This window comes from Chionomys nivalis, chromosome 1, assembly GCF_950005125.1.
Source record: "Chionomys nivalis chromosome 1, mChiNiv1.1, whole genome shotgun sequence".
Classification (NCBI taxonomy): Eukaryota; Metazoa; Chordata; class Mammalia; order Rodentia; family Cricetidae; genus Chionomys; species Chionomys nivalis.
In genome coordinates, this window is record NC_080086.1 from 137,098,566 (window position 1) to 137,121,834 (window position 23,269).

Below are 23,269 nucleotides of genomic sequence, written 5' to 3' on the forward strand. Positions count from 1 at the left end.
TAATAATTTTTAGATACTAACAATCAGTACAAGAAGGAGCCTTATGAGAAGCTATTACTCATGTACTATCAAGTTCTTTTTCAACTTTTCTTGGGGAAAAATAGTTTGTTCTATTCCTTTTCCTTCTTGCCTTGGATGTCAAGGTTTTCAGTTAAATTCTACAAACAGACCAAAACAAAGGAGTTGTATAATAATCTGCTCAAATTTTCTCATTTTTAATTTCCTGTTCATCTCCTGCTAATTTCATGTATTTAGTTATAAGTGCTTCTAATCATGTCCTATTAACATGATAGAAAAAGTGGACCAGTGCCGAGATAAGGTCCTTGCCTCTGGGTAAAAGATAAGGCTACCAGTAAGTACAAAGTTGTAGTGACCAAATGCCATGCAAAAGACTCTAGGATCCTCAGGATGATAGAGATGCTGGCCCGGAAAAAGACTCTATGACTGACAGCCATCTTTTTTTATTGATTGATTGATCTTTTTTTTTTGGGGGGGGGGTTTCGAGACAGGGTTTCTCTGTGGCTTTGGAGCCTGTCCTGGAACTAGCTCTGTAGACCAGGCTGGTCTCGAACTCACAGAGATCCGCCTGCCTCTGCCTCCCGAGTGCTGGGATTAAAGGCGTGCGCCACCACCGCCCGGCCTTGATTGGTTTTTTGAGACAGGGTTTCTCTGTGTAGTCCTGGCTGTCCTGGAGCTTGATCTGTAGACCAGGTTGGCCTTGAAATCACAGAGATCTCCCTGCTTCTGCCTCCCATGGCAGTGCTGGGATTAAAGGCATATGCAACTATGCCTAGATGATTTATTTAACATTTATTTTCCTATTTTTTGAAGAGAGGCACATGTATGTCAAGATATACATGTGGAGATCAAAAGGCAACTTCTGGGGAGCCAGATATTGCTTTCCACCATGTAGGTTCTGAGGGCCAAATTCAGGTTTTCAGGTTTGGTGGCAGCCACCTTTCTCTATTGAGTGATCCCACTGAGCCTGTTTTTAAAAATTTTGTCTTTATTTTTCAGAAAGACAACACCTAATTGTTGCCTCCCATTTCTGTTAGAATAACCCAAGTTAATTTTTTATTAGTTTTGTGTCCCATTTTAATTTGCATACTTCATACATTTATACTTTTAAATATAACTGTACTTGACCAAAATGAACTGGCTCCCTTGCTTGTTTTTTAAAATATAGTAGCATGTAGCCAGGACTCTCCTGGAACCTGGTACATAGCCTTGAGTTCCTAATCATTCTGTCTTCACTTCTCCCAAACTGGGAGTACAGATACCATGCTGGGCTCAACCTGGGTTCTTCACCTACCCTTTCCTGAGTTCCAGACCTGGATTCTCATTATGTTGCCCAGCCTCCATGAGTCATTAAGGCAATGAGCAATGTATTTTTTAATTTTATTTTCATTATTGTATTTGTGTCTGTCTGTGCTCACATGTGTGTGTGTCTGTGTGTGTGTGTAGGCATCTGCAGAGGCCGAAGGTATCAAAATTCCCCAGAGCTAGAGTTACAGGTGGTTTGTGAGCTCCTTGATGTAGGCGCTGGGTACTGAAGTTGGGTCCTCTGCAGAGTTCATGTTGTAACCACTGAACATGGTTACAACTTACTTCAAACCAAGAGAAAGGTGGCTTGCCTCACTACCTCTGGGATAACCTACCAGTAACTAACTCCTTTGCTTAGGGCTAGAGCTGCCTATTTACTGATGAAGTTATTTCTAGAACTTCTCACATAGGTCCAAGTCTAATCCAGTATTCTAAGTTCAACCCAATAAGCAAAACTGATGATAAATATCTGAAAAATTATTTTCTTTACCAGACTAGTTAGTATGATTGGGTTTCTAAAATTACAAGCCAGTAGCAAAATTTTCCTTTATAAAAGAGGCACAGCGGAGAGGATGTTGTAAAAACTATTTCTCCTGATAACATGCCGTAAAAAGTGTGCTACATCCTAAGAATCCAAGCAGCTCCTTCCCTCTTGGCCCCACCTGTGGGGTGGTTGAGCTGTGAGCTCTGGGCACTACTCGAAATTATACAGTCTAGGCACAAACAGTGCATGAACTGTGACGTCAATGCAATGTTTTACTTCCTGAAAGTCACTGATTGTTTGTTTCAGGGGGCAGTCTAGAAGACGCTAAACAAATGGCAAATGGGAGTCTCACCACAAACCTTAAGCAACTGGCACCAACACACAAAGATAGGACACTTGTCACTTACCAAATCTGTAGCTTGATCTTCTTTCCTTGTAGTTCAACTGTTTTGATCTTAAAATCTATTCCTGTAACAAAGGGAAGGTAAATTGTAACTGCTGCTTTATACTTAGGGACAATAAAGTTTTCTGAAGTCAAAATGTTTATACTTTTGAAACCGGCTTGCTTGAACACATACACTAAGAGTAAATGTGTCCACACATGAATATGTGTCCACAACTTGGTTTGAGTGATATAAACTCTACCCTGATAGGAACAGTAACTACACAGAAAGAACTTTTCCAAGAAGAAAAAAATTTAAATCCTTATTACTTTAGTTGGAAATTTTAATGCTTATTTATTCCTTAAAAATTTGTTATTTTTACATGTAGACAGAAAAATCCCTACTCACCTGCATCACCATTTTTTTATTTTTTGAGACAGAGTCTGACTATGTAGCCTTGACTGGCCTGGAACTCGCTATATAGATATTTAGACCAGGCTAGCCTCAATTCCTTCCAAGTGCTGGGATTTCACACTCTTACAGAACAAGATGAACATGTATCACAATAAAATGTTTACATGTACTGAAATCATACAATGTATGTGTTCTGATTCCATAAATTTTAAATTGGAAATCACTACAAAAAGTCATTTGGGAAAATTACAAAACATTCAGAATCATGAATCAAATTGGTTGAGATAAAAACATCACCCTAGGGGCCGAAGAGAAGGCAGTTAAGAGCACTGGCTGCTCCCCCAGAGGACCCAGTTCAATTCCAAGAACCCATATGGGGGCTCACAACTGTCTATAACTCCAGTTCCAGGGGATCTGGTACTCTCTTCTGGCCTCCTCAGGCACTGCACAGATAAGGTGTATGTGGGGGAAAGGTAAGCAAAAAACTCGTATACATAAAATAAAAGTATTTTTTAAATTTATTTATTATGTCTACATGTATGCCTGCAGGCCAGAAGAGGGCACCAGACCTCATTACAGATGGTTGTGAGCCACCATGTGGTTGCTGGGAATTGAATTCAGGACCTTTGGAAGAACAGGCAATGCTCTTAACCGCTGAGCCATCTCTCCAGCCCATAAAAATAAATTTTTAAAAATTAAAAATAAATCTCATCCTAAACTCCTTGAATTTTTTCAGAACCACATTTAATCAACACCCACCATTAACTCTCTGAAACTTAAAACCAAAGAGATCTACTTTTGAAAGACTCATCAAGTATATACATGAATAAAGTATGACTTATACCAAAACACATCACAGAAAACACTGGGGAAAGCTTATAAGTGCTTGCAGAGAAACAAAACACGTCACATAAAGCCCAATTCTAAACACCTCAAAAGCAACAGAGAACAGGAGGCTTGGTAAGTGAACTAGTTTCGTTTCCATTGCTGTGACAGATATCTGGCAAAAAACAAGAGTTACTTTAGCTCACAATTCCAGGTTACACAGACCAGAGCTTAAGTCCCAGTGGCAGGAGCTTAAAGCAGCTGTCACATCACACCCACAGTCCAAAGTGCAGAGACATGGATGTACACACCCCACTTGCTTGCTTGTGCTTAGCTCTATTTCTCCAGTTTTACACCATCCAGAATGGTCTTCCCATGTCAATAAACTTAATGCCATGCTAACAGGACAGTCCACTGTGGACAGTCCCCACTGACAGTCTCTTCCCAATTGATTCCAGGCTGTGTCAGCTGACAACTAAAGCTAACTATCACACTGTGCAAGCGTAAATTCCTGAGTTCAGATTCCATTACTCAAAAAGTCAAGCGTGGTAGGTAACCCCAGCACTAGAGGGCTAGGACACAGGTCGAAGACAGGAGGATCCAAAGGTTAGTAAAAGATGTTGCCGCAAAAACTTAGGCCTCTGGACTCCACGTGTACACATATGAACACAGACGTACCAAGTATTTAACATGAGTCTCACCAATACTAAATGAAAGCTATTCTCAGACATGTAAGATAGCAAATAAGTCAGTTCCCATGTGTTAACACAACAGTGCCTTAGAGACTGGCACTGTGACAGGATGAGGGGCAGAAAGTCTGAGAATGGAGAGCTCTCTAAACCTTTTTCAAGCTTCAATCATGTGACCCTTCTTTGAATTTTATGTTTCTGTGAGGATCTGGCACACGTGTGCACATTAATCTTTATACCCTTTTCTCCTGTTTATCTTTGGGTTTCCTTCTACTCGATTACAAGCATTCTGAGGCAAAGTGTTCATTTTTATTTGTATGCATCCTGCAGAGACAGCTACAAGGAGAGTTTTACCAAAGCAAAGAAGAAAGAGACAGGAAATCACTATAAGTGATGAAAAGAACAGGTCAAATTGGCCTGGAGAACCAGAAGTAAATTATTTTCATGATGGGAGCTTCACACTACCAACCCTGAGCTCAGGAGGCAGTTTAGCCTCAGCTACATATCAAGTTCAAGGTCAGTCTGAGCTACAGAAGACCTGGCCAAATAAATAAATAAATAAATGGAGGAAAAAAAGAGGAAGAGGGGTGTCTACTGAGCCTAGGGGTGGGTTATGGAAAAGGAAACAGCAAAACAACCTACAAAAAGCAATGTCTGTTGATTCTGATTGTATTAAAGGAGAGCATCTGAAAATCTAGGTGACTGTAAAAAAGAAGGGACTATAAGTAAAGGTATCCAAGAAAAGAAATGTAAATACAGTGCACTACTTGATTAGGCACTTAACCAAAACATTTGTTATTAGAGGTACCAGGAACAAATTATGGTGCTAAATTCTTATGTTCAACAATAAGAAGAGGTTCCTGAAAATTTTGTTTTTTAAGTTATAGAAATACAGCCTAGGGGGCTGGAGAGATGGCTTAGTGGATAAGAGCATGGATTGTTCTTCCTAGCACCCACATGGCAGCTCACAACTGTCTGTAACTCCAGTTCCAGGGAATACAATACACTCACAGAGACATGAATGCAGGCCAGTGGACATAAAATAAAACCCCAATGGACATAAAATAAAAATCAAATTAAAAATCAAATAAATTATTAAAAAAATACAGTCTAGTAACAGAAAGAGCCAAAAATGTCTGAAAAGTCAAAACAAGCGGGGCACAGGGTAAGGATTTGTTGTTGTACCTACTACATCAACAGAATAAAAATTAGGTTAACCAAGGAGGCATATTTGCAAATACACACTCTCCACTACATGCACAACAACAACTGGATCATCACTGTGTGTAAACATAGATACAAAGATACTCAAGCGGGGCGGTGGCAGCACATGCTTTAAACAAAGGTGCTAATGTTTCTTAGCATAGCCACTCTAGTTTTCCTCCTAGTCACAATCTAGTTCGTTCTGATATAGGGTCTGGCTATGTAAAGCTCATACTGGTCTCAAAATCTCTATACTCTTCCAAGTGCTAGGATTATAGACGTGTGACACCATACAACTTTGACAACTTTGTAACTCTTAACTTTTTCCTAAGTAAATACTTTTGCTATACCAGCATGTAGTTTTTATACTCCGATAGATGCCCAGAATATAGCAAAGCGTGGAAAACTAACCAGAAAGACTTAAGATAAAAGTTAGGGATCAAGACTAGAGAACTGTCTCAGGAGTTAAGAGCACTTGTTCTTGCAGAAGACGGGGGTTCGATTCCCAATAACTCACATGGCAGCTCATGATAGTCTGTAACTCCAGTTCCAGAGGATCCAATGTCCTCTTCTGATTTCTGTGAGCACTAGGTACACATGTAACAACATACATGCATGCAAAACACCCATGCATATAAAACAATAAATTATCTTTTTTTTTTAATTTAGGGACCAGAGCAAAAATAAATAACTAGCTCAGCTGTCTAGAGAAGACAGAAAAACATACCAATAATCCTCTAAGATTCTGTCAAGAGGAATAATCAGATTCTACTGCAATCCTGCCATCTGCTGAAATAGTCAAGTAAGAATTTGATCCCATGAACAATGCCCCCTACAGGTTATACTTAAACACACAGAAGTTCTATTTTATGTTGATTCCACTTAAAAGAGTATTTCATTTACTACAGTAAACGTTTATCAATATTCAGCTGCTCAAGAGAGAAACAAGACTAGAAAACATACCTGAGTTGTGTATAGTAGGGAGTCAGAGGCATGAAGACCACTGCACGTTCAAGGCCAGCCAACCCTACCGGACTTCAATGTTACACGAGCACCATCCAGTGGCAAGAAAATTAAGTGCACCCTCCAGCCACTGCACTGTGAAATAATCTGCATAGACATCAGTGCAGTAAGTTCCAGAGTACTTAAATTTATCAGTTTACAGACTAATTGTCAACATTTGTGGTTTTTATCAAGTAAAATCAAGTGTCTCTGAGAGGGATTAAATACAGTTACCTTTGAATGTTCCCTGGTCTAGAATTTAAGAAACCAGTTTCTAGCCTCGGTTCTTTCAGGAAGAGCACGCTAACGGTACTTCAAAAAGTCCATTCCTTTTTTTTTTAACCTGTTTGTGCATGCAAACAAGTGTCTTGACAGTGTATCAACGGGTAAGGATCCTTTCATACAGTAATAATAGCTCAGTCAACATTTCACAGTGCACTTAGAACACCCTTTGCCTGGATTACCACTTAAATGCTCTAAACAACCCTACTCAACCTTATTATTACTAAAAGATAAATGGGGAAAGAGTTGGGAGGCACAATTCAGTTTTAGAATACATTAGCAATATGTACAACCCTTGTTTCAATTCTATCCTTTTAAAGAAGCAGGGGGAAACGCCAGCTAGTAGAGACACATGATACCTTTAATCCAGCATTTAAGAGGCAGAAGCCAGCCTGGTCTACAGAGCTAGTTCTAGGGCAGCCAAGGCCATACAAAGGAACCCTGTCTACAAACAGACAAACAAACAAAAAAATGGAAGGGGAAGCTTATTCACACTGCTCAAGCTTGATTCTTCTTACTGCTATCCTTGTCCAGACTCCCAGCTTGTCTTTGTGGACAGAACACACCAGTGACTTGGAACTTCCAAGCCTTCAGCCTCAAACCAAGGCCGCATCATTAATTGATCCCTTTTGCTTTGAAGTGCTGCAGTTTTCTTTTTCTTTTTTTTCTTTTTTCTTTTTTTCTTTTTGGTTTTTCGAGACAGGGTTTCTCTGTGGTTTTGGAGCCTTTCCTGGAACTAGCTCTGTAGACCAGGCTGGTCTCGAACTCACAGAGATTCGCCTGCCTCTGCCTCCCAAGTGCTGGTATTAAAGGCATGCGCCACCACCGCCCGGCATTGAAGTGCCCAGTTTTCTGAACCAAGTAGCTACTGATTTCCTAACTGTGATATTATGCAGCCTCCAATATAAACTAACCTAAAAGCCCATTTTATAATTATATACACATTCTATTGGTGCTGTTCTTCTGAATCCTACAACTGTTTTCTTGTACTTTGTTATTCATTTGTACAATTAGATGATTTTCTGAGTTTATATTTTTTGATTAAAAAAATCAATAAATGTTTTTTTAAAATATTTATTCATTTATTATGTATTCAATATTCTGTCTCTGTGTATGCCTGCAGGCCAGAAGAAGGCACCAGACCTCATTACAGATGGTTGTGAGCCACCATGTGGTTGCTGGGAATTGAACTCAGGACCTTTGGAAGAGCAGGCAATGCTCTTAACCTCTGAGCCATCTCTCCAGCCCCTCAATAAATGTTCTTACCTTAGTCCCTCAACACATCATTCCAACTCCAACCTACCTCACTCCACCCCACTTTATTAAGCTTTGTTTTTGAGGCAGGGTCTTGTTACCTAGCCCAGTCTAGTGTTGAAATCCTACTACGCCAGTGCTGGGACTATAGGTGTCTACCATCACATGTGGCTTTTATCATGCCTTTTTATATTTAAATATATCAGCGTTTTGCCTGCATGTATGGATGAACACCATGTTAACTCCTGGTACCCATCAAGGTTAGAAGAGAGTAATGGATCCTCTGGAACTGGGATTAAGATGGTTATAAGCAACCATGTGGATACTAGAAATAGAACTGGGGTCCTCTGCAAGTGCAACAAATGATCAAAAACACAGAACAACCTCTCAGCCCTATACCATTCCCTTTTAACTCTAGTTTTCAATAATTTGGGTAGGATGTGTCTTAGTGCTGTTTTCTTTGTATTCATCCCACCAAGGTTCATTAGAGTCAGCAGGCTTATAGCTTTTATTGTATTTGAAAATTCTTCAGCTGTTATTTATCAACAAATAATTTCCTATAAACTACCTTTTTCCTGGATTCCAATGACATGTGTATTAGGCCAGGTGACAGTGTCTCAGACATCACCGCCTGGTTTTTGTTTGTTGATCTGTGCTTCAGTGTAAATAGTTTCTATTAACTTTTCTTTCTTTTTCTTTTAGAATGTATAATAGCCAGAGATCCCTGACAGAACTTTTCATTTCAGATCCTGAATCTTTCAATTCTCTGGGTTAGTTTCACTGGGTCTTTTTTCTTACGCCTTTCAACGATGGCCTGATCAGGCTTTAAGTACTTCACTGCAACTGTCCAATCTGTCCTCTTTTTCATTTTATCTATCTTTTTTCTTTTCTTTTGTTTTTTTGTTTTTTGAGACAGGGTTTCTCTGTAGCATTGGTGCCCGTCCCGGAACTAACTCTTGTAGACCAGACTGGCCTCAAACTCACAGAGATCCACCTGCCTCTGCCTCCGAGTGCTGGGATTAAAGGCGTGCACCACCACCACCCGGCTTCTTTATCTTTTAATATGGGATTGGAAACTTATTTTATATACTTTGCTGACCTTTAATTTTAGAAAAGATCTCACAGTGCAGGCTGGCCTTGAACTTATTGTGTAAAGAAGTCCTAGTGAGCCTTAACACTCAAGATTCTTCTGTCTTAAATTATCAAGAGTTCAGGTTGGCCTTGAACTCTCTAACAAAGCTGAGGCTGGCTTGGAATCCCCCCCACACACACACCCCCGTTTGTTTGTTTTTCGAGACAGGGTTTCTCTGTGTAACAGTCCTAGCTGTCCTGGAACTAGCTCTGTAGACCAGGGAGTTCGCTGGCCTCGAGCGCACAGAGATCCAACCACCTGCCTCTGCCTCCCAGGTGCTTGGATTAAAGGCATGAGCCACTATTGCCTAGCCTGGCTTGGAATTCTTGATCTTTCTGTGCCTCTCAAATACTGGAGTATTTGCACCACCACACCTGGTTATAATGGTATATAAACTGTTTGCAATGTTGGGGGTTTTTGTTTGTTTGCCCCATGGCAGATAATTGAGAATTGGCTTGATCTTTTTTTGCTAACTTGGTGACTCTGGGAATAGAAGCCAGTGTCTCCTGCATGGAATGCAAGAACTTTAGCACTAAACTGCACCTCAATCCTAGCTTAGTATTTTGAAGCCCCCCCCCCCTTTTTCTTCTCTACCCTTTCCACTTCATCTTCAGGGCAGGGCTAAAATGGGTCTTTTCTCGGGTTACTTTATCCTTAATGATGAGGATCTACTTAGCACATTACAAACTAGACTGCTTCCCAGCCTGTGGGTGCCAATAACGTCTACCAAGTTCTTCATAGCTTTACCTGCCCCAGCCCCTGAGTCTCACCCAAAGTCAGCCAAAGACAAAAAAGGGGGCTCTTCTGAAGATTTCTAAATCTCACTCTTTATTCTACAAATTCCTGCCTTCCATCCAGCCTGCCCTTTGTTTTTTATTCCCTTGGCCTGAAAGGACTGCCTTTCTCTGCTTCAACTGTGCACTGGAATTCAGTTTCACACAGAAACCTGAGGAGATAACAGGGCTCATTTTTTCCCTTTTCATAGGGAGCAGTTGTTTCAGTTTCCTAGTTATTTATGGCTAGAGCACTGGCTGTGTACTAGTTACTTTGTAGTGATCACAACTGGAAGTCCTCAAACCTTTCTGCTTTTAAAAGTTAAGCAGCTGGGGTGGTGAGATGGCTCAGTAATTAAGGAGCCGAGGTTGAACTACACAAATGCACCCAAATGGCAGTTCACAACTCCGGCCCCAGGAGATTCAACACCCCCTCTTCTGGTCTTTGCAGGCAGTACATGCACATGGTACAGACATACATACATGCAGGCAAAACATTCATGCACATAAAATAAAGTTAAGCAGTGTTTTACCCTTTTGGGGAACATTTTCTCATTGAGAACCCGAAGAATGTCATGTATCCTTTGCCCACACCCCTTACCTAAAAATCTCCTAGATTTAGGATCTCCTGTAAAATCCTGTAAAACCCACTTTACCTGTTAACTATATGAAGCTTTTAGTATTCTATTCTGATTCTCATCTATAGTACCAGCTCTGAAAGCCTGGTTCTGGATAGGATCTGCTAATTAAACATCCTAGAAGGAAATGAAAGAAGAAAAAGCAAGTCATCTTATTTTGGTAGTAGCTACAACAAACCCTGCGGCTCTGCCTCTACTCAGAGGTCACAGTAGTGGGCAATCCAGTACAGGGAATTAGGTCAATCATCAGTACAGCAATCACAGCAATGAGAACAAAAACAAGGTCTCTGTTTTAAGATGAAGTCTTGTCCAGGTTGGTCTTGAACTCACAAGCTCAAGTGATCCTTGCACTTTAGTCTACAAGTATGTGCCTCTATGCCTAGCTGAACAGAAAGGACACCTCCAACAGCTCATGAGGTTAAGTACATGCTCAAGAGCTGCAGCCCTCAGAAGGTGGTGGTTCCTTCTTTGTCTAAGAACCCCTTCTCCCATTTGTTCTTCCAACCTAGGCCTTCCATCACTTCTGAAACAAATTCTACTAGTAGTTCCTCCTTTCTTCTCAGTGTTTTGAGTCAGGGTCTCGTGACAGTCGGGGCAGTCTGGAACCTGATGTTATAGCAAACTTGCAACTGTCATCCTACTTCTGGCCCCAGAGTGCTGTGATAGTAGGCCTGGGGTTCCATGCCCAATCTTCCTCTTTCCCTTTAAAACAAATAACTATACTCTGAATTAAACCTAGAGTGGTGTCTGCTTTCTAGAGTCCAGCACAGACTTGTCTCTGAGGTACATTTTACGATCTCAACATGTACACAGGAGACACAGAAACTGTTTCTTGTTAACTGAGGTGTCAACAGTTTCTCATATTTTTTGTTCTGTCCTTTATAACCCCAAATTACTGAGGACCCAATTAAGCTTTTGCCATATGGTTTATGCCAATCTGTATTTACCATACTAGAAACTAAAACTAAGAAAATTTTAAGCACATGACTAGTGTGTTTGAAAATAATAAACATACTGCGTGTTAACATAAATAACATTTCTACTAAAAAATATCATTATCCAAAATAAAAATAAAGCCAGTGAGAAAAGTGGCATGATGTTAAGGTTCTGTAGCTCTGCTGTTCCCTTGACAGCAGTGAGTCTGAGGTCCTGCACTCAGTCTGCTACAGATTGCTTGGCTGAAGCATGAAGTATATAAAGCCAAGAGAAAATCTAGTTGCATACAGATACGTATCTGGAAAGGGGGGGAGCTTTGAATTTAGAACAGTCTATCTTCTAGGTTTCTAATTCAAGTGGTACAGCCCCAGTTCCCTGAGTACTGCACAACCATGCCCAGTGGACATTTCTTTCTTTTTCTTTTTTGGTTTTTCAAAACAAGGTTTCTCTGTATAACCACCACCCAGCTCAGTGGTCATTTTTTTTAATTTATTTATTTATTTATTATGTATACAATATTCTGTGTGTCTGCCTGCAGGCCAGAAGCGGGCATCAGATCTCATTACAGATGGTTGTGAGCCACCATGTGGTTGCTGGGAATTGAACTCAGGACCTTTGGAAGAGCAGGCAATGCTCTTAACCACTGAGCCATCTCTCCAGCCCTCAGTGGTCATTTTTTAAAGACAGTTACAATCTAGAATCTGAAGCTCTATCGCTGAACTCTTCATACATTACTACATTAAAATACACTAGTCACTCACACTTTCAATGGGTCTTCTTGCCGAGTATGATTTTTTAACATTATGTGCTGGCCATTTGGAATTACAAGTTTATTGAGCTACAAGTTCCTTAAAATGCTGACACATTTCATTACAACATGGGGAAAAGGCCATGTTTATTATCACCATGGAACTTACCAGACTGTAACTGTTTTGTTTTAGACAGTGTCTCACTCTGTAGTCTAAGTTGGCCTTTAACTTCTAGTGGTCCTCCTGCCCCCACTTCACCGAGTGTGAGCCACCAGGCATGGAAGGAGAAAATTCAACTATTGGGAAAATGTGCCACAGAGAATCCCACAAGGTTACCAAAACTGTAAAGCATGAATTTTATCAGCAGCAAATATTGTCACTTGGTTCATTTGAGAAACGTATGAGCCAAGTCCTCAGGCCTAAACAACCATTGTTATTACAAAAAAAAAAAAAAAAAAAAGGTTAATTCCAACTATCTCAAAGGTGCTTTTCCTTAGAAGAAGTTCTACTGTCTCACAATGAGGCAGCTGTTTCACAATGACTCCCAATGTACTCACACAAAAACAGGCACACAAAGGTCAGGGCTAACCACAAACTCATTTTTTTCTGGGGTTTGTTTTGAGGGACAGCAAATTTTGCTACTTAGCACTGGCTGACCTGGTACTTGCTATGTAAGACAGGGTGGTTGTTGGATGGCCTTGGACTCACTCACAGTGGTCTTCCTGCCTCGGACTCTAAACTGCGGGACTAACAGAAAAGTGCCACTAAGTTCATCTCACAGACATTCTTTGGGGTGCAGGAAATTTAGGCAGAGCCAAATTAAACTTAAATGTCTAGTCCCAAAGCTTCCTATCACCACACTAAAGGCCTGGCTTCACTATACTTGTCACATGATCAGCATATGCCGCTAAGCCACCTCGCACACCTGCACAATAACAATGGCTACGTCTTACTCTCTTTACTACTATGTGAAAGAAGCACAAGGAGGAAAGAAAATGCAATCCAGAAATTTCTAAATATTCCTAAACAAACAAAAACAAATCCAAGAAGAAATAATCCTAGAGGCTCAACCTAATACAAACTTTATTACATGATTATAAAAGTTTACAAGCCTGTTTAAAGAAGTCAAACCTAACTAAAATTAGATTTCTTCTTCATCTAGTACTTGATCCTTGTCCCACCATTCTCTACTGTACTCAAAAACCTAGCATCCTGTAGCAAGCTTCTACACATTGTTAAAAATCCAGGAGACCATGAAGACTGGACCCTATGATAAAGCCAAGGATGCATAATTTGAAGTCCAAAGAGTTCCAAAATAAAAACATATCGCTGCTAAGTATAGCTCAACGCAATAGACAATGTAAAGATAGAAATCTAAGACTGACATACAGCATTCCCAAACCAAGACTATTATAAAAATACCTGATCATGCTAAGTGTGGTGGCTCATGCCTGTAATCTGTAATTCCAGCACTCTCTCAGGAAGCTAAAACCTAAGCCACACAGAAGTTCCAGGATAAAGAGACCTTGTCTCAAAACCCCAAAATAAAGTCAGGCATGGTAGTATTCACCTATGATGCCAGGACTTGAGAGATAGAAGTAGAAGGATGAGCTACACTGCTGAATGAGGTCAGCCTGGGCTACATGAGACTGTCTCAACAACTGAAAAACAGAAACTGTTATGGCAGACTGGAAAGTGACCCCAGAGCTGTACACCTGCTAGACATGTGCTCCATCAGCTCTATCTCCAGCCTGTTTTATTACTTTCCTTTTGAGACAGATTCCTCCTAAGTGGCTTAGACAGGCACTGAACTGATATATAGCCCAGACAGACCTTGGACTTGAGACCATCCAGTCTCAACTTTCCAAGTATCCAACTTGGCTGATAGTTGAGATTTTTTTGAATGTCTTGCTATTATTCCCTAGCTTAAATTATTATTACTTTTTAATTCGGTAGGGGCTGGAGAGACGTCTCAGAGGTTAAAAGAACATACATACTGTTCTTACAGAGAACTGAATATGAACTCAAATTCAGTTCCCAACACCACATCAGGCAGTTACATTAAGCTGTTTACAACCTTCTCTAAATCCAGCCCCAAAGGATCCAATGCTTCTGGCCTCCACAAACACCTGCACATATTCATACACAGGTACACATGTACCCCCGACACACACACAGTTAAAAAATAAAATCAGGGCTAGAGACATGGCTCAACCATGTGGCGCATGTGTATTATTCTTGCAGAGGATCTGTTCAGTTCAGATTCCTGCACTCAGGCCAGGTGGCGCAGAGCTGCTTATAAATCAAGCTCCAGGTCTCTACAGACACATGTGTCCACACACACATACATATAATTAAAACTAATAAATCCTATATATTTCTTAAAAAGCTTGAACTAAAAAGAAACCAGACTAGTATGATGGTACACACCTTTAATCCTAGCACTTGGAAGGCAGAGGCAGGTGGATTTCTCTGAGTTTGAGGCCAATATGGTCTACCATAGGAAGTTCCAGGTCATTCAGGGATACATATATATCTCCAGATCTATGTATGCAGCTCACACCATCTGTAACTCTAGCTCGAGGGATTCTAATATCCTCTTCTTGTTCCTGTGAGCATCAGGCATTTCATGGAACACAAATATACATGCAGGCAAAAAAAAAAATTCATACACATAAAATAATAATAAAATACTAAAAGAGAAAGATTTGAAAACAACTACAAAGTCAAAGAAGCAGTTTAATAGATGCAACTAGCTAGAGGCATTCTACTGCCAAAGAGCCCAGTACCCTCCGATGGTTAAACTGCAGAAATCATGTTATTTGCAATCCTAGCACCTAGGCACATAGAATGCATGTTCCAGGCCTGTTGGATTATTTAGCAGGATTCTTTCTTGAAAAACTGGAGGTGGAGGCAGAGGCACAATAAATGAAACATACATGAAATAACAGAAGAGGTATGGGGTATTATTAAGTTTTCTTAGTTGGTTTTAATTAAGCCTCGCCCACACAGTCTGAGAAAATGACTCAGCAAGACTCAGCCCATATGTGAACTAGAGTTAAGCGATTAACACAATTAAGTTAAACACATGTTTCTTAAATTTACAGATAAAGAAGCTCAGAACTTAAAAGACTTGATCAAGTTTAAGAGCAAATTAACTACATACAGAATCTGACCTCAGGTTCAATATTTTGCTAAATGTATTTAGCACTTAAAGGCCATTAAAAAAACATAATTGCCACAGTCCCTGATTGGTCATTTTCACATATACAGCAATCCGTGTACCTTAAAGGTTAAGTAATTCAGTGTATCTCTAGAAGTTTAAAGACGTCTTTGCTTTGGCTAAGTCTCTAACCAGAAAATTTCAATTCCAACCTATTCTGCACCTCATCTCACAGCCATTTCTTTTGTAAATTGAACCAAACCATTTCACATCCCTGCTCAAAACTTTGACAGAATTCAAATTCTTGCCATAATTACCAGGCTCTACACCATCTAGCCCACATCAGCTTCCTCAACATCTGACTCTGATTACTTCATCCCAGTCCAGCTTGCAGCAAACAAGGAATGGTCTTCACCTGATCTTTACATAATTATTTCACTATTTCCTCTACCTAAAATGTCCTCTCTCCTCTGTATTTTCCCTTAATTACTTAAAAATGAAAGACTGAAAATATAATTTTAGAGATGATGAAAATACAAATGGTTTAAAAGGATTATTTGGTTTTTAAATTGTAAAAACCAAACAAACAAAACTTGTGAGGAAAAGGGCCATCAAGACTGCTCAGCAGGTAGACATTTGCTAACAAGCCTGACAATCGAGTGAAGGAGAGCTAACTCCAGAGAGTTGTCCTCTGAATTTCATACACTCACCCACACACATACATACTAATTAATTAACTAAAAAAGGTAATTAGAAAAAAAAAATAAAAAAAAAAAATAAAAAAGGTAATTAGATCAGCAAGATGACTGAGGGTAAAGGCACTTGCCACCTCCAAGCCCGAGGACCAGAGTTCAATCTGTAGAATCCACATGGTTGAAAGAGAACCTACTCCCAACAAACTATCCTTTGACCCCTATATCACTCCATGACCCACATACAAAATAAATAAATTTAGTTCTAAATTTTAATTTTAAAACTGGAATAAAAATACATATAAAGTGTAGTGAGAGCGGCTGGCTGCTGAAGGAGCTGCGGGCTGCATTCCTGCCGCCCGGCTCCTGGCCGCCAGCTAGCTTATGCCCCGAAATAATTACATGGAAACTATATTCTTTTAAACACTGCTTGGCCCCTTAGTTTTAACCTCTTATTGGCTAGCTCTTACATATTGATCTAACCCATTTCTAATATTCTGTGTAGCACCACAAGCTGGCTTACCAGGAAAGATCTTAACCTGCATCTGGAGTGGGAGAATCATGGCGACTGCCTGACTCGGCTTCTTTCTCCCAGCATTCTGTTGTGTCTACTTCGCCTACCTAATTTTCTGTCCTATCAAAGGGGCAAGGCAGTTTCTTTATTTAACCAATGAAATTAACACAAAACAGAAGACTCTCCCCCATCAATAAAGGGCTATGCTGTTCCCCAAATGAAAGATCTGCTTTAAATAATAGTGCAGAAATATACATACATGGTAAATACACTGTAAAATGTGTTACTTGTTGCACAATCCTAGAAGCAGTTACTCTTCTTTGCACTCAATAATTTTGTTCCCAATACTTAAACACACTAAGTCAAGTTGACCACTTTATTAACCCAAATTCTCACCTTTCTAACTCCAATGGCATCTTTTGCTAATTTTCCTCTCTTCCTTCATTAACTTTCAAGTTAACAGTTTGGTTTATGAGTCTTCATGTTCTTCTCTACATTCATGATGGTACTAAGAGCATCACTTATAAAGGGAGATAGAAAGTCATACATTAACTATGAAATCCCAGCATTTGGGAGGCAGAGGCTTGAGGACCCTGAGTCCCAAGCCATTGTTCCTTCTACACCAAAATTCCCTATAACTTCTTAGAAAACCCAAAACTTCTTAATAAGACTTTCACAGCTGTCTATGCTCTCCCAGCTCACTGCTGGCAGGCCCCCCACACACACTTCAGCCACCTCTTACTCCCCGCAATCTCTATACATATCATATGCCTACAGACACATTTCTCTGAGGATGCCATCCAACCCCCCAGAACCTTATTCCTCATGTTTTAGGACTCAAATGAGCTTCCCTGTAAGTCCTTCAGAGCTCACTTAGCCTCTCCCTTGTGCTTCCCACACAAGGTCCTGTTTTAGGTCTAGAGCCATGGGACAGTGTGGCAGATTCACTGTCACTCTCTCTGCTGCTAGGATAGGTGTTGATCTCCCATTTTACAGATGAAGAATGAGTTCCATGTGAAATTACTCCCACCACATAGGAGCACTCCTGACTGCACTGACTGAAGGTCTAAGTTCTATCAGCATGTTAAGGAGTTTGAAGGGGCAAGGAAAAGGGGGCTCACAGGACATTCATACTAGATCATTAGAATATGTCGGTAACATAGGTAGTCAGAAAAGTTCTGATATAAGAAATACGACAGGTGCTTGTAGCCCTCATTTGCACGCTAGGACAGATTCTATGCTATTACCTAGTCATGTGTCCAGAAGTCAGGATGCTACTGACCTGTATGTTAGTAGCATATAGTAAGAATCTTAGCCGGGCGGTGGTGGCGCACGCCTTTAATCCCAGCACTCGGGAGGCAGAGGCAGGCAGATCTCTGTGAGTTCGAGACCAGCCTGGTCTACAGAGCTAGTTCCAGGACAGGCTCCAAAACCACAGAGAAACCCTGTCTCGAAAAAACAAAAAAAAAAACAAAAAAAACAAAAAAAGAATCTTAAAAGTTCTTCCTGTATCCATTTCAAAAACAAAAAACAAAAACAACAAAAAACCCACCAGGGATGATGGCTCATGCTTAGAATTCTAGCACTCAGAAGGCTGAGTAACACACACACAAAGAGTTTAAGACCAACCTAGGTTAAACAGAGAGACTGCGTCTAACAGATAATGAGGCAGGCATGCTGGCTCACCCAGCACTGGAAATGCTAGGGCAGACAGATCATCATAGGTCTGAGGACAGCTGGAGCTACTGAGTGAGACCCTGTCTTGAAAAGGGGAGAGGGACAACAAAGAATGGGATCTGTTTAAAACTAGCTAAGTTAGATGGCACAAGAGAGAATCTGAGGACAATTTTTATTTCCCACACATCTACAAAATGCTGCTGTGTTGGTAAAGGTACCATCTCATTTTGTGTTTGCTTTTAAGAATTTCAGGCCAACCAAGCTACAAGAGGGGGGAAAAAGAATGAATGAATTAATGAAAACAAACAATCAAGAGTAAATGGGTTGAGAAGGACAAATGCTGCCTAAAAGCAAATCATTAACTAACCCAGATTACAGCAAGCTGTGCAATAAAAATTAGCTGACAAAATGCAAGGATATGAACCAACCTGTAATACTATTCCCGGGAGGATTTTAAATTCTACAAACACCGGCAATCAGAAACACCACACCACCGCTTTCAGGAAAATATGTTTTCTAGAGTCAAAGCTTCAGCATCCATGCCTCCTTACAAAAAAGTTAGAACAAATTAACACTGTTTTAATTGTTCACTCATATAGTTAGCTTAAATGCTTTTTTCAAAGCCAGTGTTTAATAAGACCATCTCTTAAAGCTTAAACACTTTAGGTTTTCTACTGTCCCTTTCCCCTAATGCCTGTGTTAACATCAATAATAAAACCATCTCATACTGAGTATGTAGCTCCAAACCTGTAATCCCAGCACTAAACAGGCTGAGACACAGGGATCACTGTGAGTTCAAAAACTGTCAAGAGTTAGACTGAGTTCATGGCCAACCTGGGGGCAAGGCATTGTCTTAATAAACAAAACTAAGCTCAGTTTGGTGGCCTCCACCTAATCCAGATGAAGGTAAGAGGATCTGGAGCTCAAGGTCATCCTAGGTACAAATTCAGTTGAAGACCAGTTAGACCATTTGAAACTCTCAAAACAACAAAAAAGATGCAATACGTTTTATGTTGTTGTTTTGAGACAAGGTTCTCTATGTAACCCTAGCTGTCCTGGAAGTTGCCATGTAGACCATCCTGGTCTTGAACTCACAGATATCTATCTGCCTGCCACTGCCTCCCAAGTGCTGGGAAAAATACATTCTCTTAATAAACTCCAACTATATGCATCATTAAAAAAAATATGAGTTCCAGCAATTTTACTTTATGTATGTTCAAAGAACTGTTCCGTTCACCAAGGACATACCTGCTTCCCCAACATCACTGCAGCATTACTGATAATAGTCAAGATATGTAAGCAACCTAAATATCTGCCAATAGATGAATAAAGAAAATGTGATATATGCACAACAACATACACCAGTGGTTCTCAACCTATGGGTCACAACCCAAAGGGGGCCAAATAACCCTTTCACAGGGGTTGCCTAAGACTATTGGAAAACACAGATATCCACATTACAGTTCATAACAGTAGCAAAATTACGGTTATGAAGTAGCAATAAAAATAATTTTATGGTTGGGGGTCACAAAAAGAACTGTATTAAAGGGTTTCAGCATTAGAAAGGCTGAGAATCACTGCCATACACCACATTTTTAAAAAAAAATATTCTGTTGTATACAGCAATATGGACAGAACTGGAAGAGAAGACATTAAACTCCATCAAATCAGACACAGAGAAATGAATACTATGAGCCAGGCAGTGGTGGCACACGCCTTTAATCTCAGCCCTAGGAGGCAGAGTCAGGTGGATCTCTGTGAGTTCGAGGCCAGCCTAATGTACACAGCAAGTTCCAGGACAGTCAGGGATACATAAAGAATCCATGTCTTGAAATGAATAATTTTAAAAATTAATAAATATTAGGGGCTGGAGAGATGGCTCACCAGTTAAAAGCACTGGCTGCTCTTCCAGAGGACCTGAGTTCAATTCCCAGCAACCAAATGGTGGCTTGCAACCATCTGTAATGAGATCTCGTGCCCTCTTCTGGTATGCAAGCATACAAGCAGGCAGAACATTGTATATATAACAAATAAATAAATATTTTTTAAAAAATAAAAAAAAAATAAGTCAATCTCACAGTATTTCAAGAGCAGAAAAGTGACTGGTATTAGTGAGTGGAAGGGAGAAATGGATTTAGAAAAAGATGTTGTTGAAAGAGCATTAAGTTTCATATAGGTTAGATGCAATTTTAGCAATCCACTGTACTGCATGGTGGCAGTAATAATGTATTATGTATAGTAGAACTGCTACAAATTCTGTGTTCTACACACAAAGTTGCTCAGGGAACAGATGTTAATACACTCTACTAAATCACTTAACAAAGTGTCCATAAATAACAATATTACAATAAACCCTTATAATACATATATTTATCTTTTTAAAAGATTTATTTATTATGTATATAACATTCTGCCTCCACATATGCCTATATGCCAAAAGCAAGCACCAGATCTCATTACAGATGGTTGTGAGCCACCATGCGGTTGCTGGGAATTGAACTCAGGACCTCTAGAAGAGCAGTCAGGGCTTTTAACCTCTGAGCCATCTCAACTCCTATTTATCTTTTTATTTAAATGAGTAGCAGCCGGTGCAATGCCTTTAATCCCAGCACTCAGGAGGCAGAATCAGGCGGATCTCTGTGAGTTTGAGGCCACCGTGGTCAACAAATCGAGTTTCTTGACAGCCAGAGCTGTTACACAGAGAAGCCCTGTCTCAAAAAACCGATAAGTAGACAGACAGACAGACAGATAGACAGACAGACAGAAGAAAGCTGAGTATAGTGACAGTAATACCAGTACTCAGGTAAACACAAGAGAACCAGGAGTTCAAAACCTGCTTGTGCTTTGTGAGAAAGAAAAGGGGAGGGAGGAAGGAAACGGTTCTAGGGCTAGCAAGTCGGTTCAGCAGGTAAAGGTACTTGACCACCAAATTGATGACCTGGATTCAATCTCCAGAACCTACTTGATGGAAGGAGAAAACTGACTCACCAAATTGTCTTCTGACCTTCACACTCTCACACCGTGTGTGGCACATGTGTGCCTACCCATCTATCTACACATACACTAAAATATAAACATTAGTTCTGTAATTTGTGTCATCTACAAGAAAAACCTTTGGGCAGGAAGAGATGAGGCAGGTTGTGTGGATGAAGTTGGAAGTGAAACCCTAGGAAGATTCATAGTGGTCAAACACTACACTTCTCAGTTATCCCTTGAATTACAGAAAGCATCTGTCTGTTTCAAGATAGTCTCACTCAATAGTCCAGGTTGTACTGAAACTTATTATATAGCCCAGGCTGGCCTCATACAGCAACACACAGCAATCGGCCTGCCTTAGCATCCTGAGTGCTGGAATGACACGTGTGGAGCACCATGCCCAACTCAGACAAATATTTTTAGGCATGTGTGTGAACACGGTGTGCTCATATCCATTTAAGTGCATTTATGTGCACATATGTGTTCATGCCTGTGGAAGCCAGATGCTGAGAATAATTGTCTTTTATTCTTGCTAAACCAGATTCCTAGATTGAGCTAGTTAAGCAAGCCACCTTGCCAGAAGGTCTCCTGTCTCTCCTCCAAAGCACTGGGATTCAGGCAGTTGTCAATCACACCTGCCCTGAGCCATCTCCCCATTCCAGAAAAACAAGTTTTTTCAGAAGAAAAGCTACAAAAAAATTAAAGAGGGAATGTCATATTATACTCTAAAAGTTAGTTATGCTAATTAGTTAGTAATTATCTGATTAATACTGAAATTATTTTTATTCCCTTAAAGCACTCATTCTTCAACCACCAAATAATCTGATAGCTCACGTGTTGCTTAATTTATAATTATTTATATTAAAAAATGTTCTACTTAGTAATAGAATATTTTACTGCTAAAAAATCCCAGAAAGAGGGGCTGGAGAGATGGCTCAGTGGTTAAGAGCACCGCCTGCTCTTCCAAAGGTCCTGAGTTCAATTCCCGGCAACCACATGGTGGCTCACAACCATCTGTAATGAGGTCTGGTGCCCTCTTCTGGCCTGCAGGCATACACACAGACAGAATATTGTATACATAATAAATAAATATTAAAAAAAAAAAAAATCCCAGAAAGATATCAATCTGCAAACTCTCACATGATCCAAAATGCCTAGGTTCTTCTCCGAGAGGACTACTAAACCAGAGTGTGACTGGCTCCCCAGATCCTCACCTTAGAGGCTGGGGAACAGCCGGTGTCTGTTAAGGAGTTCTTTATGTGCCACATGTGTGACATCACATGCCTGGGGAGGCCCTTTCTGAACCAACTTAATATAGAAAAATCACCTTTTTAAATTTATTCAATAAAATCCTTTTATTTATCCCCAAAACTGGTTCACTTACATTTCAAACTCGCCTACAATCCTAATACCTCAGTATTAGTAAGTATTAAGTTTCTCTTATCCAGGCTATTCCTATGTGCTTACATTATACTCTCCCTCCGGCTTCGCTTTTCCACTGATGCATCCAGTACTCAACCTTCTTTAGGCAATCATCTATTATCTTACAAATCATTTATGTGGTATCTTATAGAAAAGACTTACTCTACTTCAAACCCTCATTTACACTTGAAGCACCAAAAACTTATTTTCATTGTTTCCAAAGTACATAATTTTCTTACCTTTACAGAGATGAGAGGAAATAAAGGAATTTCTTCTCATAATCACATCTTTTTTGTTTGTTTGTTTGGTTGATTTTTTGTGACAGGGTTTCTCTGTGTAATAGTCCTGGCTATCCTGGAATTCACTTTAAATCGGACTGGCCTGGAACTCAAAGACCCACCTGCCACTGCCTCCTAAGTGCTGGGATTAAAGGCGTATGCCACCAATACCCAGCCACATCATCTACTTTTATCTGCATGGTATGGTAATATAATCTCAACTTTAGCTTACAGATTTCCATATATTTCTATCTGTTATTTCCCCTGGATGAACATGTTAGCATTTAACAAGCAAAGTTTGCTCTTCTCAGTTGCCTAGAGCTTAATACAAATCAGGTAAAAGGTCAAAGTCTGATGACTCTAGAAACACAGACTCATACTTCAGGGTGTCTCCTTTCTATCAAACCTCTATAAATGCCAACTGTGATAGAAAAAGAAAAATTAGAGCCAATGAGATGAC

The 23,269-nt window shown here is 40.0% G+C and overlaps 1 protein-coding gene across 1 annotated transcript in view; it reads right to left on the reverse strand.

Moving 5' to 3' along the window:
* Positions 1-23,269, reverse strand: part of Rab10 (RAB10, member RAS oncogene family) — a 57,821-nt gene that overhangs the window by 17,106 nt on the left and 17,446 nt on the right. The window contains exon 2 of the mRNA XM_057781460.1: positions 2,215-2,275. Within this exon, the coding sequence (XP_057637443.1) occupies positions 2,215-2,275 (61 nt within the window). The remainder of the gene's footprint in view (positions 1-2,214; positions 2,276-23,269) is intronic.